The sequence below is a fragment of the Loxodonta africana genome, chromosome X, assembly GCF_030014295.1.
Source record: "Loxodonta africana isolate mLoxAfr1 chromosome X, mLoxAfr1.hap2, whole genome shotgun sequence".
NCBI lineage: Eukaryota > Metazoa > Chordata > Mammalia > Proboscidea > Elephantidae > Loxodonta > Loxodonta africana.
The window spans coordinates 178,636,052-178,655,375 of NC_087369.1; the positions used below are offsets into that span (position 1 = coordinate 178,636,052).

General features: G+C 39.6%; 1 protein-coding gene across 3 annotated transcripts in view; it reads left to right on the forward strand.

The window, feature by feature from the left end:
• VAMP7 (vesicle associated membrane protein 7) overlaps positions 1–5,963 on the forward strand; it is a 52,014-nt gene extending 46,051 nt beyond the window's left edge. For all 3 annotated transcript variants that reach the window (XM_010601063.3, XM_023540726.2, XM_064277843.1), the window contains one exon: positions 1,749–5,963. In XM_010601063.3, the coding sequence (XP_010599365.1) occupies positions 1,749–1,817 (69 nt within the window). In that variant the 3' untranslated portion in view covers positions 1,818–5,963. The remainder of the gene's footprint in view (positions 1–1,748) is intronic.
• The last annotated feature ends 13,361 nt before the right edge of the window (positions 5,964–19,324 follow it).

The window sequence follows — 19,324 nt, forward strand, 5'->3', positions numbered from 1 at the left end:
AGCTATCTTCTATTAAACCAGACATTAAAAAGATTTGGAACAATGCCAATCTGCTCACTGAATTTTTTTGTTTTTTGAAAATTGTATTGGTTTGGGTTCAACCAGAGAAATAGAACCAGTAGGAGATACTGAAAGCAGCTGGTCAGGAAGGACAGGCTGGAACTGTAGGGCAGGAACTTCTTCCTCTGAGAAACCTCAGTTTTTTTCTTAAGGCCTTTCAGTTGAACCACCCAGATTTTCTAGAGTAATCTTAAAGTCAACTGATTGTGGGCTTTAATCACATCTACAAAATACCTTCACAGTAACACCTAGATTAGTGTTTGATTGAATAACTGGAGACTGTAGCCTAGCCAAGTTGACACATAAAACTGACCATCACAAAAATAGTTATTTTTATAATAAAATATTATTTCTTTTTATATATTTAATGGGTTTATTATTATTACTTTTAAATGAATTCAATATATATTCTTTACATTTTAATTTCCAAGATGGTAAATATTTATAATTATAACCTGTCTGAACAGGAGTTCTTTGGAGTCCTCAGTAATTTTTTTAGAGTGTAAAAAGATCCTGAGACCAAAAGTTTGAAAACTGCTGATCTAAGAGAGGGGAAAAATGCTTTACTATGGGGTAGCTCCTGGCTGGGTAAAGCTGCCTTTCTTCCCCATTCTTCGTCATTGACAGAAACTGAAAGTTATCTCCAAGCAGATACCTCAAACTCCGCTCCACCTCTCCTCAACCCCCACTGGTTGGTTGCTCAGAGTCCCTCAGAACAGGTCCTTCACTTCTGACAGAGAAGAGCAGCTATAGATACTTTAGGTTTTATATTGGAAATAGTTTCTATGGCCTTAAACGTTCCCCTTGCTCAGGATCCTCAGGTGGCATCTTCTCTTTTGGTCTTTTGGTCTGGATTTTTGTTAAATTCAGCATATATGGATTACTTATATGCAGAACACAGCTCTAAATGCAGTATCAACCTTTGCCAAGAGATTTGTACTTTAGCTTGAAAAGTTCTTATATTTCAGCTATAACAGTCAACTTTTTGTCACATTGGTAAACTTTACATTTGTTGAACGTCTTTGTCGGTGTGTGCATGTGTATAAGTGGGTATGATGTGGGTAGTATAACCTGTACATTAATACCCAGAATTTGGTGTAAATAACCTACCCCCAACAGTAATACAAAACACTCTGACTTTTTTTTTTTGGAGGGTCATGGAATTCATAGCTGTAATTTTCCCCAAGCGTGTTGAGTAATGACATCGGTTACTTTAAAAAACTCTCCAAAAATTGTAGTGTAAAGCAAAAATAAAATGACTTATTGCAGTGACCCTAATGTTCACTATGTAAAATGAATTTGATGTTTAAGTGAATCTACTTTTTGGAATGTAATAATGTGAGCAAGTATATACTATTTTAAAAATTGTAATTTAAAATTACAATAATAGAATTGAAAAAGCTACCACATTATTTATAATAGAACTAGTGTTTTTGCAGTGTTACTTGCATCATCAGTTTTCCTTTGATTTGGTAATCGTATTTATTGTGTCATTATCCACTGAAAGGTTCATGGCAACATTCTTGCTCACATGTGATATAGATACAAGGTTCCTACTCATGAAAACAGTCAATAATGAAGTCATAGTTTGAAGGAGTTACAGTAATTTGTAAATCTTGATGACTGTTAATGATGCATCAGTAAGAGTTGCTCATACAGCCTCCATTCTGCCTCCCCCCTCCTTCCAGGTGTTCATCTATATCATTGTCTCTCCTGCCTGTGGTGGATTTACATGGCCAAGCTGTATAAAGAAATGAGAAAGAAAAAGTTATTAACCAAGGATAGTAGAGAACAAGGAGTTAAAAGTAATCCATGTGACTCTAAGCCTTTCACTGTTGACAGGTGGTATCTGTCAGTCTCTTCAACCCTCTTCTCACTTTTTCATTTTTTTAATCTTATTCTATACCTCCAGATTTGTCTTTGTCCCATCAACCAGTTTGTCCCAGTGCACTTCAAATTGAACTGTCATTGCAGTAGTAGCCTTAAAAAGGCTTTGGTTTGTGTAACTAATATTGTCTACTTAGAGAAATGGTTTTGTTTTTAATTGCCCAAAGCTATCAACAAGGTGAAAACCACCAGTCTTATTAGCTGTCTGCTAAAGTTAAGGAGGAATTTTGTATGTGCACACAGAAGTATTCAAGAGACAGATAGTATTGCTGACATCTCATTATAATGTCTTTTGTTGTTTAAGAGTTTTAGGTGCTTCAAAACAATACAAATGAAGAATACTTGCTATTTTGGGAATTATAATTAGATTGTTGGTGCTGCTTGTTTCTAGGAGCCCAAACCGGTAAAGTATTAAACATTTATTTCAGTCACATGGGAAATGTTTTGCCAGCCCATTTAGAAGCACACACAATTATCCTCATCCTCCTAGTATTCACTTTCAGGAACAAAGTTCAATGTACTGATCATTCACAATACAGTGAATGGTTTTATATCCTCTATTTCCACATTGCAGTTAATATGAGAAGATGATGGTTTAAATATTGTTGAAGATTGTTTTTTAATATTCTTTTTTATTCTGTGGATATTTAGGGCAACTGTATTGTTCATAGAATGGGTAGTGGAGGGGGTAGGGAAGATAATTGCTCTGGCTTACCAAAGAAAAGGAAGAGAACAGCAGTGTGTTCATGTTTGTTTGTATGAAGGGAGGTAGTGTGGGAAAAATTTTCCATTCTGGGAGAAGCCCCAAACTGGGTACAGTCAACCACCAAGTCTAGTATTTGGGTTTGACTGCTGTTGAATAATAGTTTGAGCATCCTTTGTGGTGTAATAAATTCTTTAATCTGCCTAGTTTTGAAGAATTCTTTTGTGAAACATGAAAGAGAGTAGACAGTATGATGTATAGGAACAATACAAAATAGTTTAACATTCATTTAACTGCCGTGTAAGAAAACTGGTCTGTAATCATACTGCTTAGGCTACTCTGTTATCTAAGTATGTATTTTTGGTGTGTATCTGAAAGGAAAACATTTGCTGCCCTAGATCTAATTGCATTTATTTATCAGTAAGTGCCATTAAATGGAAATTCTATTACATCTGACCTTTTTCCCAGTGAAAGAACAAATTAGTCTATAGAACCTAGCTGCCTGTTTAGCCTGGTCATGTGCCTTGAATATAGATGTATCACATAATCTGGCTCATTGTGCCTATTCCTACAGCTAAACTTTTCAATTGATGCTACCTGATTCATTTATTTGAAAAATATCTTAGGACCACTGGAATTCTTTTCCTGTTGGTCATGCATAGCACAATGATTTCTTTCAGACCTCTTTATCAACACTAATGCATTTTAGTTAAATCTGCATTTCCTATTGGAAAACAATTTGTTTCACAAAAACATTTGGCACTCCTGAGTAATAATTTCCAAATGGCTTTAATCCAAAGAAAAAGACTTAAAGCTTATTTCTCCTTCTTATACACACCTGAATAAAATCGATGTGCATGTTTTAGGGATCAATTACATTACTGTTTCTTGTTCTATTTATGTATAAAAATGCTCTTGAAAGCACATGTTTTGCTTTAAATAATGCACAAACTGAAGACATTAATAAAACTTAAGAGTAATACAGTGAGTTGCTTATTTAGAAGTCCTTCCTGGAATCTTAATTTCTTTTGATGACATTCTGCCATAGTTTCCAGAATAAAAGTATTTTACTTACGCTGAAAATACATTAAGAAGTGTAACCTGAAGCCTTTCAGTAAAGATCTATAGGACAGTCTCAGGCTATGGTTTCTTCAAAACTGGAAGACATAAAAGAGCATGGAAAAAATGAAATAATATATTTAGGCCATGGTGAACTGAAAGATACTGAAACGGCCACACAGCCTCCACAACAGTCATAGTGAAACACTGGTTTAGATAAAATGGAAAAAGAACCCCAGGGATTGACATCTAAGTCAACAAAAATCTTTCTAAGGTTCTGAAAGAGATGGTTCAAAGGAAGGTATGAGGCAGTAGTAGAGAACAATTTGTTATAGCAAACAGGTTTACCTAAACAGAAAAAAGTGGCAAAGATCAAGTATCCAAAACACTTGTTGGAGGTGCCATCGAGACAGTTCCGACGCATAGCTACCCTATGTACAACAGAATGAAACATGCCTGGTCTTGCATCATCCTCATGATCCTTGCTATGTTTGAGCCCAGTGTTGCAGCCACTGTATCAGTCCATCTCAATGAGGGTCTTCTACTTTTTTACCAACCCTCTACCAAGTGTGATGTCCTTCTCCACGGACTGGTCCCTCCTGATAACATGTCCAAAGTATGTGACACGAGTCTCCCCATCCTCACTTCTAAGGAGCATTCTGACTGTACTTCTTCCAAGATAGACCTGTTGGTTCTTTTCGCAGCCCATGACACATTCAGTATTCTTTGCCAACACCATAATTCAAAGTCATCAATTCTTCGATTTTCCTTATTTATGATTGAAAACCCCATGGCTTGGATCCGGCGCCCCTTAGTCCTCAGAGTGACATCTTTGCTTTTTAACACTGTAAAGAGCTCCTCTGCAGCAGATTTGCCCAAGGCGATACATCCTTTGATTTCTTAACTGCTGCTTCCATGGGCATTGATTGTGGATCCAAGTAAAATGAAAGCCTTGACAACTTCAGTCCTTTCTCTCTTTATCATGATGTTGTTTATTGGTCCAGTTGTGAGGATTTTTGTTTTATGTTGAAGTGTAATCCATACTGAAGGCTGTAGTCTTTGATCTTCAAGTGCTTCAAGTCCTTTTTACTTTCAGCAAGCAAGGTTGTGTCATCTGCATAATGCAGGTTGTTAATGAGTCTTCCTCCAATCCTGATGCCCCGTTCTTCATATAGTCCAGCTTCTCAGATTATTTGCTCAGCAAACAGACTGAATAAATATGGTAAAAGGATACAACCCTGACTCACACCTTTCCTGATTTTAAACTGCCCAGTATCGCCTTGTTCTGGTTGAACAACTATCTCTTGGTCTATGTACAGGTTCCTCATGAGCACAATTAAGTGTTCTGGAGTTCCCATTCTTCATAACGTTATCAGTAACTTTTATGATCCACAAAGTCAAATGCCTTTGCATAGTCAATACAACACAGGTAAACGTTATTTCTGGTATTCTCTGCTTCCAGCCAAGATCCATCAGACATCAACAATGATATCCCTCATTCCATGTCCTCTTCTGAATCCGGCTTCAATTTCTGGAAGTTCCCTGTCGATGTCCTGCTGCAACCGCTTTGGAATGATCTTCAGCAAAATTTTACTTGTGTATGGTATTAATGATACTGTTTGATAATTTTTGCATTCTACTGGATCACCTTTCTTGGGAATGGGCACAAATATGGACCTCTTCTAGTTGGTTGGCCAGGTAGCTGTCTTCCAAATTTCTTGGCATGGACAAGTGAGCACTTCCAGCGCTGCATTCATTTGTTGAAACATCTTAATTGGTATTCCATAAATTCCTGGAGCCTTGTTTTTCGCCAGTACCTTCAGTGCAGCTTGGACTTCTTCCTTTTGTACCATCGGTTCCTGATCATATGGTTGACTGTTGACCAGTTCTTTTTGGTATAATAACTCTGTGTATTCCTTCAATCTTCTTTTGATGCTTCCTGCATCATTTAATATTTTTCCCATAGAATCCTTCAGTATTATAACTCAAGGCTTGAATTTTTTCTTCAGTTCTTTCAGCTTCAGAAATGCTGAGTGTGTTCTTCCCTTTTGGTTTTCTAACTCCAGGTCTTTGCACATTTCATTATGACAGTTTACTTTGTCTTCTCGAGCTGCCCTTTGAAATCTTCTATTCAGCTCTTTTACTTCATCATTTCTTTCATTCAGTTTATCTACTCAGCATTCAAGAGCAAGTTTCAGATTCTCTTCTGACATCCCTTTTGGTTTTTGCTTTCTTTCCTGTCTTTTTAATGACACCTTGCATCATGTATGATGTCCTTGATGTCATTTCACAACTCTTCTGGTCTTCGGTCATTAGCGTTCAGCATGTCAAATCTGTTCTTGAGATGGCCTCTAAATTCAGGTGGGGTATACTCAAGGTTATACTTTGGCTTTCATGGACTTGTTCTAATTTTCTTCAATTTCAGCTTGAACTTGCATGTGAGCAATTGCTGGTCTGTTCAGCAGTTAGGCCGTGGCCTTGCTCTGACTGATGATATTGAACTTTTTCATCATCTCTTTCCACAGGTGTAGTCGATTTGATTCCTGTGTATTCCATCCGTTGAGGTCTGTGTGTATAGTAGCTGTTTATGTTGTTGAAAAAAGGTATTTGCAATGAATAAGATGCTGGTCTTGCAAAATTTTATCTTGTGCTCTCCGGCATCGTTTCTGTCATCATGGTCGTACTCTCCAGCTACTGATCCTTCTTCTTAGTTTCCGACTTTTGCATTCCAATCACCAGTAATTATCAATGCATCCTGAGTGTATGTTCGGTCAATTTTAGACTGCAGTTGGTAAAAAATCTTCAATTTCTTCATCTTTGGCATTAGTGGTTGGTACATAAATTTGAATAATAGTCTATTAACAGCTCTTACTTGTAGGCAAATGGATATTACTCTATCACTGATGGCATTGTACTTGAGGATAGATCTTGAAATGTTATTTTTGACAGCGAATGCAACATCATTCCTCTTAAATTTGTCATTCCTGGCATAGTAGACCATGTGATTGTCTGAATCAAAATGGCCAATACCAGTCCATTTCAGCTCACTAATGCCTGGGATATCGATGTTTGTGTTCCATTTTATTTTTGACAATTTCCAATTTTCCTAGATTCATACTTCGTACATTCCAGGTTCTGATTATTAATGGATGTTTGCAGCTGTTTCTTCTCATTTTGAGTCATGCCACATCAGCAAATGAAGGTCCCGAAAGCTTTGCTCCATCCACGTCATTAAGGTCGACTCCACTTTGAGGAGGCAGCTCTTCCCCAGTCATCTTTTGAGTGCCTTCCAACCTGGGGGTCTCATCTTCCAGCACTATATCAGACAGTGTTCTGCTGCTATTCATAAGGTTTTCACTGGCTGATGCTTTTCAGAAGTAGACCAATGGGTCCTCCCCCCTAGTCTGCCTTAGTCTGGAAGCTTATCTGTAGCCTGTCCACTATGGGTGGCCCTGCTGGTATTTGAGATACCAGTGGCATAGCTTCCAGCATCACAGCACATGCAAGCCACCACAGTACGACAAACTGGCAGACATTTGGGGTCTGCTTCTGGTAGCCCCAAGCATTTCTTGGTATTCCTTGCCTTGCAGCTGTGTCTGCCTCCGTGGTCATATGGCTGTTCTTCTAAGTTTAGAAAATCATAAAGAGAACATTAAAAAGTCTCATGCATAGAGAGGTAATATTAAATCCAAGAGTACGCCTCACAGGCTTTCCCTTCTGGTTGAGATGAAGTAACAGGCTGTATTTGCCCTTCTGTCTGAAATAAACAAGCAAAAAACAACAGACAAAATATATGAAATAACAGTTTTCAAGACGCTGGATATCAAGCAACAAAGTACAGTAATACCCAAAAGAGGTAAGCTTTGCAACTGCCCAGCTTATTGCCCTGAGGAGGAGCCCTGGTGGCGCAGTGTTTAAGCACTTGGCTGGTAACTGAAAAGTCAGCAGTTCAAACCCACGACTCACTCCACAGGAGATAGATGTGACAGCCTGTGTCCGTAAAAACTATAGCCTTGGAAACCTATGGGGCAGTTCTGTCCTATAGGGTCAAATGAATTGGAATCTACTCCAGAGCACCTGTATGGTTGTGTGTGTGTGTGTGTGTGTGTTTAATTACACTGAGAGAGCATCCATGGTTAGGGTTAGGTTTAGGGTAGGAATTAAGTTAGGTTTTGGTTCAGAGTTCCATTCTGGTTTTGACCACAGTTTGGGTTCACACCTGGGCTCAGTCTCTGACTCAGGCTTAATCTTACAGTTTAAGGGTTCAGGTTAGGGTTTTGGTTCAACTTCACAGTTCAACTTTGGATTTGAGTTTGGGTTTAGTGTTTCGGATTCACAATCAAGTTATGCTTTGGGTTCAGAGTTCAGGTTTGGGTCCAGTTAGGGTTTTGGGTTGATGTAGGACACGTGATTGGAAACGGTTTGGTTCTGGGTTGGAGATGGGTTTGAAGTTGGGTTCACGTTGGTGTTCAGTTCATGTGGGGTTCTGGGTTCAGGCTCTGCCTGGAGCTGGGTGTGGTACTGTGTTGGAGTCAGGGTTGGTATTGGGGTTCAGTACGGGCTTTGGGTTAGGAAAAGGCTAGGACTGGAGCTCTGACTCAGCTTGGTTTAGAGTTTAGGAGCTCAGGTTCTGGGTTTAGAAATTTGAGTCAGGGTCTATCTAGCACAAATTCGGGTTTGGGTTTAGGGCTTCAGGCACCATGTTGTGGTTTAGTTTGGGATTAAGGTTGATGGATAACGTGTAAATTAAAGTTGGGATTGTAATTGCGGTTGCTGACTTGAATTTGGTTTTGAATTTAAGAATTCAGATTCATATTCTGTCAGGTTCGGAGTTTGCCCTTGAGTTCTTGTTTGAGTTTAGAGATTAGTATTCAGGCTTGGGTTTAGGGTTTAGATTTGTTAAGTATTAAGAGCTAAGGGTTAGGGTTTAGGATTAAGGATTAAAGGTTAACAGTCAAGGCTTAAGGGATAGGTTTTAGGTGTTTTTGATGTTAAGTTTTAGGTCTAGTTCTGTTTTAGGGTTAGGTCTTGTCCTAGTTAAGGTTTAGGGTCAGGGTTTCAGGTCAGATTCAAGGTTAGAATTTAGGGTCAGGGTTTAGGGTTGGGGGTTAGGATTTTGGGTCAGGGTCCAGGTCGGGGATTAGGGATAGGGTTAGGGTTTAAAGTTAGGGTTAAGGCTAGGTCTAGGATTAGGGTTTGGATTATAATTACAGCTAGGGCAAGAGATAAGGTTAGGGTTAGGGCTAGGGCTAGAACTATGTTAGGATCAGGGTTAAGTTTAGAGTTAGGTATAGGGTTTGGGATACAGTTAGATTTAGAATTAGCTGAGGGGTGAGTTTATGGTTATTATTTAATTGTGCTTTAAGTGAAAGTTTACAATTCAAGTCAGTTTCTCAAACTTATACACACATTGTTATGTGACCCTAGTTGCTCTCCCTACAATGTGACAGCGCACTCCTCTCCACCCTGTGTTTCCCCCTGTCCATTCAACCACCTCCTGGCCCCCTCTGCCTTCTCATCTCACCTCCAGACAGGAGCTGCCCACATGGTCTCATGTATCTACTTGAGCTAAGAAGTACACTCCTCACCAGTATCATTTTATGTCTTATAATCCAGTCTAATCTTTTTTTTTTTTTAATCTTTGAGGAGTTGCTTCCACAATGGTTTTAGTTTTGGGCTAACAGAGAGGATGGGGGCCATGACCTCTGGGGTCTCTCCAGTCTCAGTCAGACCATTAAGTCTGGTCTTTTTATAAGAATTTGAGGTCTGCATCCCACTTTTCTCCTGCTCCATCAGGGATACTCTGCTGCGTCCCTGTCAGGGCAGTCATTGGTGATAGCCAGATAACATTTAGTTTTCAGGCTGATGGAGTCTCTGGTTTGTATGGCCCTTTCTTTCTCTTGGGGTCTTATTTTCCTTGTGTCTTTGGTGTTCCTCATTCTCCTTTGTTCCAGGTGGGAAGCAGGGCCAAGATGGCACAATAGCCAGATGCTTCCTGCAATCCCGCTTACAGCAAAGACCCAAAAAAACAAGTGAAACGATTATATTTATGACAAGCTAGGAGCCCTGAACATCAAAGGCAAAGTTAGAAAATGGACTGAGTGGCAGGGGGAGGGAGAGACAGTTCAGAAGCAGAGAGGAATTACCAGGATACCTCAGGCACCATTCCTGGGAGCAGCTGTGACCGGCTGGTGGTAGCATTTGGCCGCAGTTTCCTCAGGGAGAAGCAGACAGCCTCACAACCTACTTACACCTCCAAAACCAGAAAAGAACGGAGCTCTCGCAAAAGCTAAGTACTTGTGTATGTTTTATCACGCGTCCCCAGCCCCCAAGTCGGCTTCAGTGGCTGTTAACTTCCCTGGGCCTGAGATAGGTCATGTTGAGTGCCCTGAACCATCTTCCTGGCTTTGGAGTAGGAATAAATTCACAACTGGGGGAAAAGATAATTTGCCAGCTCCGCTAACCAGGGGAGCTCAGGACAGAAGCAGCTACTCCCCAGGCATAAATGGTTCATGGATCTTGAATACCTTTCCCCCCTACATGGACCTGCGTGGGCCTATTTCAGGAGAATAGGCCCTTGTTGGCAGACTGCAACCATTTCAGCTGTGCAGTGAAGAGGTGGGTCTTTGATATTTGCCACTACTTTGCCTATTAAATAGGGTCCTCACCTACTCACATCAGGGGCCTAAGGACTGGTGGCTCCACTCAGGTCACCCAGCCACCTGCGACAGGGGTCCAAGGATAACTGGTACCTCTTAGTCCGTACATCGAAAAGCATTGGCTGCCCGTGGTATGTCTGCAGAACCCACCCACCTGTATGCTCTAGGGAACAGAGATGCGCTTTCCTCACAGACATTTGGGGGATAGTTGTTAGCCCCCTTCCTTGTTCAGAGTACAACCCCCTGCTGCAACCAGATACCAGTACCTATACCAATCACCCCTGCCCCTCTAAGACTGTAGGACAGAGCCTGTATCACACACATGATGATCAGCTACCTGGACACTTGAGCTGAATTCATACAAGAAAAGTGAATGGACTCCTAGACTGATATACCTGATAACAGTTCTAGCTATCTGGGGACAGGACGTCAGAGCTCCAAAGGTGAAAATAATTAAGCTAGCTTGCTTAAGCAACCCATTTGGGCGTATCAAAGCAAGAAGCTACAGCACAGTAAGCAATGATAAACTAATATGGTAATTTATAGATAGCTCAGAGACAACAGTCAATATCAAGTCACAAAGAAACAGACTATGATTGCCTCAACAAGCTCTCAAAACAAAGAATCCACGGATCTTCTGGATGAAGGTGCCTTCCTGGAATTACCGGATGCAGAATACAAAAGATTAATATACAGAACTCTTCAAAACATCAGGAAGGAGATCACACAACATGCAGAACAAGCCAAGGAACACACAGAAAAAGCAGTTGAAGAAATTAAAAAGGTTATTCAAGAACATAATGAAAAATCCATAGAGAGACAGCAATCAGAAATTCAGAAGATTAACAATAAAATTTCGGAATTAGACAACTCAATAGAAAGTCAGAGGAGCAGAATTGAGCAAGTGGAAGGCAGAATTGGTGAGACTGAAGACAAAGCACTTGGCACCAATATATTTGAAGAAAAATCAGATTAAAAAATTAAAAAAAAAAACCCCTAAGAATCATGCGGGGCTCTATCAAGAGAAATAACCTAGGAGTGTTTGGAATACCAGAACAGGGAGGGATAACAGAAAATACAGAGACAATTGTTGAAGGTTTGTTGGCAGAAAACTTCCCTGATATCGTGAAAGATGAGAAGATATCTATCCAAGATGCTTATCAAACTCCACATAAGGTAGATCTTAAAAGAAAGTCACCAAGACATATTATAATCAAACTTGCCAAAACCAAAGATAAAGAGAGAATTATAAGAGCAGCTAGGGATAAACAAAAAGTCATCTACAAAGGAGAGTCAATAATAATCTCGGACTACTCAGCAGAAACCATGCAGGCAAGAAGGCAGTGGGATGACTTATATAAAGCATTGAAGGAAAAAAACTTGCCAGCCAGGAATCATATATCCAGCAAAACTGCCTCATATATGAAGGCAAAATTAGGACATTTCCAGATAAACAGAAGTTTAGGGAATTTGTAAAAACCAAACCAAAACTATAAGAAATACTAAAGGGAGTTCTTTGGTTAGAAGATCAACAATATCAGGTATCAACCCAAGACTAGAATACTGGACAGAACAATCAGATGTCAACCCAGACAGGGAAAGCACAAAAATAAATCCAGATGAAAAAACACAACAGGGAAACAATGATGTCATTATGTAAAAGAAGACAACATTAAAACAATAAAGAGGGACTAAGAAATGTAGTCATAGATCTTTCACATGGAGAGGAAGAAAAGGTGATATAAAGAAATAAAAGTTAGGTTTAAACTTAGAAAAATGGGGTAAATATTAAGGTAACCACAAAGGAGACTAACTATCCTACTCATCAAAATAAAATAGAAGAAAAAAATGAGACTCAGCAGAAACAAAATCAACAACGAATAAGAGAAAAAGACAATATATAAAGATAAACTACTCAGCACAAAAAAATTAAGTGGGAAAAAGACACTGTCAACAACACACAAAAAAAGACATCAAAATGACAACACTAAACTCATACCTATCCATAATTATGCAGAATGTAAATGGACTGAATGCACCAATAAAGAGACAGAGAGTGGCAGAATGGATTAAAAAACATGATCCATCTATACGCTGCCTACAAGAGACACACCTTAGACTTAGAGGCACAAACTAAAACTCAAAAGGTGGAAAAAAAATATATCAAGCAAACAACAATCAAAAAAGAACAGGAATGGCAGTATTAATTTTGGACAAAATAGACTTTAAAGTTAAATCTACCACAAAGAACAAGGAAGGACACTATATAATGATTAAAGGGACAATATACCAGGAGGATATAACCATATTAAATATTTATGCACCCAGTGACAGGGCTGCAAGATACATAAACTCTAAGCATTGAAAAGTGAGATAGACAGCTCCACAATTATAGTAAGAGACTGACTTCCTTTGCTCAAGGTGGGTTGAAACCAATTGATGCATCTTACATGGCCACTTGCTAGCTTTTAGGACCCCAGGTGCCACTCACCAAAATGGGATGCAGAATGTTTTCTTAATACATTTTGTTATGTCAGTTAACCTAAGTATCCCTGGAAACCATGGTCCCCAGACACCCTCCTCCCACCTCACACCTGCTACTCTGTCCCTCCAAGTGTTTGGTTGTATTCAGGAAACTTCTTAGCTTTTGGATTAGTCCAGCTGTGCTGACTTCCCCTGTATTGTGTGTGGTCTTTCCCTTCACCTAAAGGAGATTTTTTATCTAATTAGTGAATACCCCTCTCCCTCCCTACCTCCCCACCCTCTAACCATCTAAGAATGTTTTCTTATGTGCTTAAACCTTTTCTTAAGTTCTTTTAATAGTGGTCTCATATCGTATTTGTCCCGTTGCGACTAATTTCATTCAGCATAATGCTTTCCAGAGTCCACCATGTTATGAGATGTTTGACGGATTCACTGGTGTCCTTTATCATCCCTAGGGTTTATTGCCCCTAGCCCCAAACCCAAACCACAACCACTACCCCCAGTGCTAACCCTAACCCTAAACCAACCCCAACCCTAACTTGTAACCCCTAACCCCAAATCCCAAACACCAAACCCTAACACCTAAACACTAACCCCTAACCCAACCCCAACCTAAACCCCAAACTCTGAGCCCTAAAACCATACCCTAACCCGTACCCTAACCCTCTAACCGTAACCCTAACCCTAACCCTAACTTTTCCTGATATTTAGCCCTAACCCCAATCCTGACACTCACCCTAACCAGAATTCTACCCCTAACCCTGGTCTTAATTATACCCCTAGACCTAACTCTAAGCCTAACCCTAGATCTAACCCTATAGTAGCCCTAGGCCTACTTTCAGCCTTTAACCTAACCCTCACTGTAACCATAACCTTAACACCCTTCACCCTAACCCTAACCATAGTCCTAAACATAACCCTAAAGATAACCATAGAGGTGGGGCCAAGATGGCAGAGTAGTCAGACACTTCCAATGGTCCCTCTTACCACAAAGACCTGAAAAAACAAGTGAATCGATTATGTATGACAAGCTAGGAGCCCAGAACATCAAAGGCAAAGTTGAGGAATCTGCCTGAGCAGCCAGGGGAGGGAGAGATGGTTCAAAAGCAGTGAGGAGTTGCCGGACTGGACCTGGCGGGAACTGGCACCCTGCAGGCCAATTCCACCGGTGCGAGCACAGTGAGGCAAGCAGTGGAGTTCAGGACGTGTTTTCCACATGGGAGGAGAACAAGCAGTGGAGAGTCTGCTCAACCCTCCAGAACAAACGAGAAGTGGCCCTCAATCAGCAAAAGATAAGTGCCTGCGTTTGGATCCAAAAATACCCCTTTGGGAAAAACCTCTCTCCCATTCACCTGCTCTTTTCCTGCTCTGCTCTGGGTCCCGGCCAGCTGCATCCCCTGGGCCAGAAGAAGGACCCTGCACTCGCCCTGAGCCATTCTCCTGGCCTTGGAGAGGGAACAAATTAACAAACAGGGGAAAAAAATATGCTGGCTTCCCTAAGCCGGGAACTCAGGGCAGAAACAGCTCCTTTGCCTAGGCACAGGCATAAGGAGTCCACAGACTTTGAGTGCCTTTCACCCCCGCATAGACCTGTGTGGGCCCATTTCAAAGCATAGGCCCTCATTAGCACAGTACAACAGGGTATATACCTGAAGACTAGCTAAAACTGTTTCAGCTACATGGTGGAAAGGCAGGTTCGTAGACATCTGACACCTCTCTGTCTATTAAGCAGAGCCGTCACCTACCCACATCAGGGGACTGAGGACTGGTGGCTCCACCCATGCCACCTAGCCACCTGTGACAGGGGTCCAAGAATAAGTGGTGCCTCCCAGTCCTTACAGCCAACAGCATTGGGGTACCCATAGTCTGGCTGCAAAACCCACCCACCTACATACTCTAGGGAACAGGGACACACTTTCCTCACAGACACTCAGGGGCAGTTGTCAGCCACCTACTTGCTCAGCACGTGACCCCCTACTGCACCCAGATATCTGTGCCTACACCATTCACCCCTGCTCGTCTAGGACTGTAGGTGAGAGCCTACACCACACACTTGGTGACTAACTACCTGGACACCTGAGCCGAATCCATACAAGAAAAGTGAACAAACTCCTGGGCTCACATACCTAGTAACAGTTCTAACTACCTCGTGACAAGATGTTAGAGCTTCAAAGGCACTAAAAATCAAACTAGCTCATTCGAGCAGCCTATTTGGCATATCAAAACAAAACAAGAAACTAGGACACAGTAAGCAAACATAAATACAATAACTTATAGATAGCTCGGACAGAGCAGTCAATATCAAACCACATAAAGAAGCAGACCATGATTGCTTCAACAAGCTCCCAAAACAAAGAATCAAGGAATCTTCTGGATGAAGAGGTATTCCTGGAATTACCAGAGGTAGACTACAAAAGATGAATATACAGAACTCTTTAAGAGATCAGGAAGGAGATCAGGCAAAATGTACAACAAGCCAAGGAACACAAAGATGAAGCAGCAGGGAAAATTAAAAAGGTTATTCAAGACCATAATGACAAATTAAACAGGCTGCAAATCCACGGAGACACAGCAAACAGAAATTCAGAAGATTAACAATAAAATTTCAGAATTAGACAATTCAGTAGAAAGTCCTAAGAGTAGACTTGAGGCAATGGAAGTCAGATTTACTGAGATTGAAGATAAAGCACTTGGCACCAACATATTTGAAGAAAAATCAGATAAAAGAACTTAAAAAATGAAGAAACCCTAAGAATCATGTGGGACTTTACCAAGAGGAATAACCTATGAGATATTGGAGTACCAGAACTGGGGAGGGGGGGGACAGAAAATATAGACAGAATTGTTGAAGACTTGTTGGCAGAAAACTTCCCTGACATCGTGAAAGATGAGAAGATATCTGTCTAAGATGCTAATCAAACCCCACACAAGCTAGATCCGAAAAGAACGTCACCAAGACATATTATAATCGAACTTGCCAAAACCAAAAATAGAGAATTTTAAGAGCAGCTAGGAATAAACGAAAAGTCACCTACAAAGAAGAGTCAATAACACTAAGCTCGGACTACTCAGCAGAAACCATGCAGGCAAGAAGGCAGTGGGATGACATATATAAAGCCTTGGAGGAGAAAAAAGAAAGAAAGAAAAAAAAAACGCCAGCCAAGAATCATATATCCAGCAAAACTGTCTCTCAAATATGATGGTGAAATTAGGAGATTTCCAGATAACCAGAAGTTCAGGGAATTTGCAAAATCCAAACCAAAATTACAAGAAATACTAAAGTGAGTCCTCCAGTTAGAAAGTCAATAACATCAGATAACAACCCAAAACTAGAATACAGTGCAGAGCAACCAGATATCAATCCAGATAGGGAAGTCACAAAAATAAATCAAGGTAAAAAACGCTCAAAACAGGGAAACAGCAATGTCATTATGTAAAAGATGACAATATTAAGTCAATAAAGAGGGACTAAAAAACGTAGTCATAGATCTTTCATATAGAGAGGAAGTCAAGGTGATGTAAAGAGATAAAAGTTTGTTTTAAACTTAGAAAAATAGGGGTAAATATTAAGGTGACCACAAAGGAAACTAACAATCCTACACATCAAAATAAAATACAAGAAAAACATAAAGACTCAGCAAAAACAAATAAAAATGAAAAAGGAAAAGTCAATATATAAAGGAAAACTACTCAGCACAAAAAAGTAAGTGGGAAAAAGAAACTGTCAACAACACACTAAAAAAGACATCAAAATGAGAGCACTAAACTCATAGCTATCCATAATTACACTGAATGTAAATGGACTAAATGCACCAATAAAGAGACAGAATGGCAGAATGGATTAAAAAACACGATCTGTCTATATGCTGCCTACAAGAGACACGCCTTAGACTTAAAGACACAAACTAAAACTCAAAGGATGGAAAAAAACGTATGAAGCAAACAACAATCAAAAAAGAGTAGGAGTGGCAATACTAATTTCTGACAAAATAGACTTCAAAGGTAAATGCACTAAAAGAATAATGAAGGGCACTATATAATGATTAAAGGGTCAATATACCAGGAGGATATAACCATAACAAATATTTACACACCCAATGACAGGGCTACAAGATACATAAAACTAACAACATTGAGAGGCGAGATACACACCTCCACAATAATAGTAGGAGACTTAAATACACCAGTTTTGGAGAAGGAGAGAACATCCAGAAAGAAGCTCAATAAAGACACGGAAGATATAAATGCCACAATCAACCAAATGGACCTCAAAGACATACACAGAACAGTCCACCCAATGGCAGTCAAGTATACTTTCTCTTCCAATGCACATAGTCTCTTCTTCAGAACAGACCACGTATAGGCCATAAAGCAAGCCTTAACAGAATCCACAGCATCGAAAGATTACAAAGATCTCTTCTGACCGTAAAGCAGTAAAAGTAGAAATCAAGAACAGAAAAAAGCAAGGGGAAAAAAAAAAAAACACATAGAAACTGAACAACACCTTCCTCAAAAACTACTGGGTTATAGAAGAAATTAAGGACAGAATAAAGAAATTCATAGAATCCAATGACAATGAAAACACCTCCTATCAGAACCTTTGGGACACAGCAAAACCAGTGCTCAGAGATCAATTTATAGCAATAAATGCACACATCCAAAAAGAAGGGGCCAAAAATCAAAGAATTATCTCTACAACTTGAACATATAGAAAGAGAGCAAGAAAAGAAACCTTCAGGTGCCAGAAGAAAGCAGATAATAAAAATTAGAGCAGAATTAAATAGAGAATTGAAAAACAATTGAAAGAACAAGACCAAAAGCTGGTTCTTTGAAAAGATCAATAAAATAGATAAACCATTGGCCAAACTGACAAAAGAAAAACAGGAGAGGAAGCAAATAACCCGAATAAGAAATGAGATGGGCGATATCACAACAGACCAAACTGAAATTAAAAAAATCATAACAGAATACTATGAAAAAGCGTACTCTAATAAATTTGAAGACCTAGAAGAAATGGACAAATTTCTAGAAACACACTACCCATCTAAAATAACACAAACAGAGGTAGAACAACTAATTAAACCTATAACAAAAGTAGAGCTTGAAAAGATAATTAGAAAACTTCCAACAACAACAACAAAAAGCCCTGGCCCTGATGGCTTCCCTGGAGAATTCTACCAAACTTTCAGAGAAGAGTTACCACCACTACTACTAAAGGTATTTTAGAACATAGAAAAGGATGGAATACTCCCAAACTCAATCAATGAAGCCACCCTGATACCAAAACCAGGTAAAGACACAACAAGAAAAAGAAAATTACAGACCAATATCCCTCATGAACTTAGATGCAAAAATCCTCAACAAAATTCTAGCCAATAGAATTCAACAACATATCAAAAAAAAAAATTCGCCATGACCAAGTGGGATTTATACTAGGTATCCAAGGATGGTTCAACATTAGAAAAACAATCAGCATAATCCATCACATAAATAAAACAAAAGACCAAGAACTACATGATCTTATCAATTGATGTAGTAAAGGGATTTGACAAAGTCCAACACCCATTCATGTTAAAATTCTCATCAAAATAGGAATAGAAGGGCAATTCCTCAACATACTAAAGGACATTTATACAAAGCCAACAGCCAACATCATCCTGAATGGAGAGAGTCTGAAAGCATTCCTCTTGAGAACAGGAACCAGACAAAGATGCCGTTTATCACCACTCTTATTCAACATTGTGCTGGAGGTTCTAGCCAGAGCAATTAGGTTAGATAAAGAAATAAAGGGCATCCAAATTGGTAAGGAAGAAGTAAAAGTATCTCTATTTGCAGATGTTATGATCTTATACTCAGAAAACCCTAAAGAATCCACACGTAAACTACTGGAACTAATAGAAGAGTTCAGCAAAGTATCAGGATACAAGATAAACATACAAAAATCAGTTGGATCCCTCTAAACTAAAAAGAGAACATCAAAGAGGAAATCACCAAATCATACCATTTACAGTAGCCCCCAAGAAGATAAAATGCTTAGGAATAAATCTAACCAGAGATGTAAAAGACCTATACAAAGAAAACTACAAGACACTAACTACTGCAAGAAACCAAAAGAGTAAGTGGAAAGACTTACCTTGCTCATGGACAGGAAGACTCAACATTGTGAAAATGTCTATTCTACCCAAAGCAATCTGTACATACAATTCAATTCCGATGCAAATTCCAATGACATTTTTCAGTGAGATGGGAAACAAATCACCAACTTCATATGGAAGGTAAAGAGGCCCCCGATAAGTAAAGCATTATTGAAAAAGAAGAACAAAGTGGGAGGTCTCACACTACCTGATTTTAGAACCTATTTTACTGCCACGGTAGTCAGAACAGCCTGGTACTGGTACAACAACAGATACATAGACTGATGGAACAGAATTGAGAATCCAGACACAAATTCATCCACTTATGAGCAGCTGAT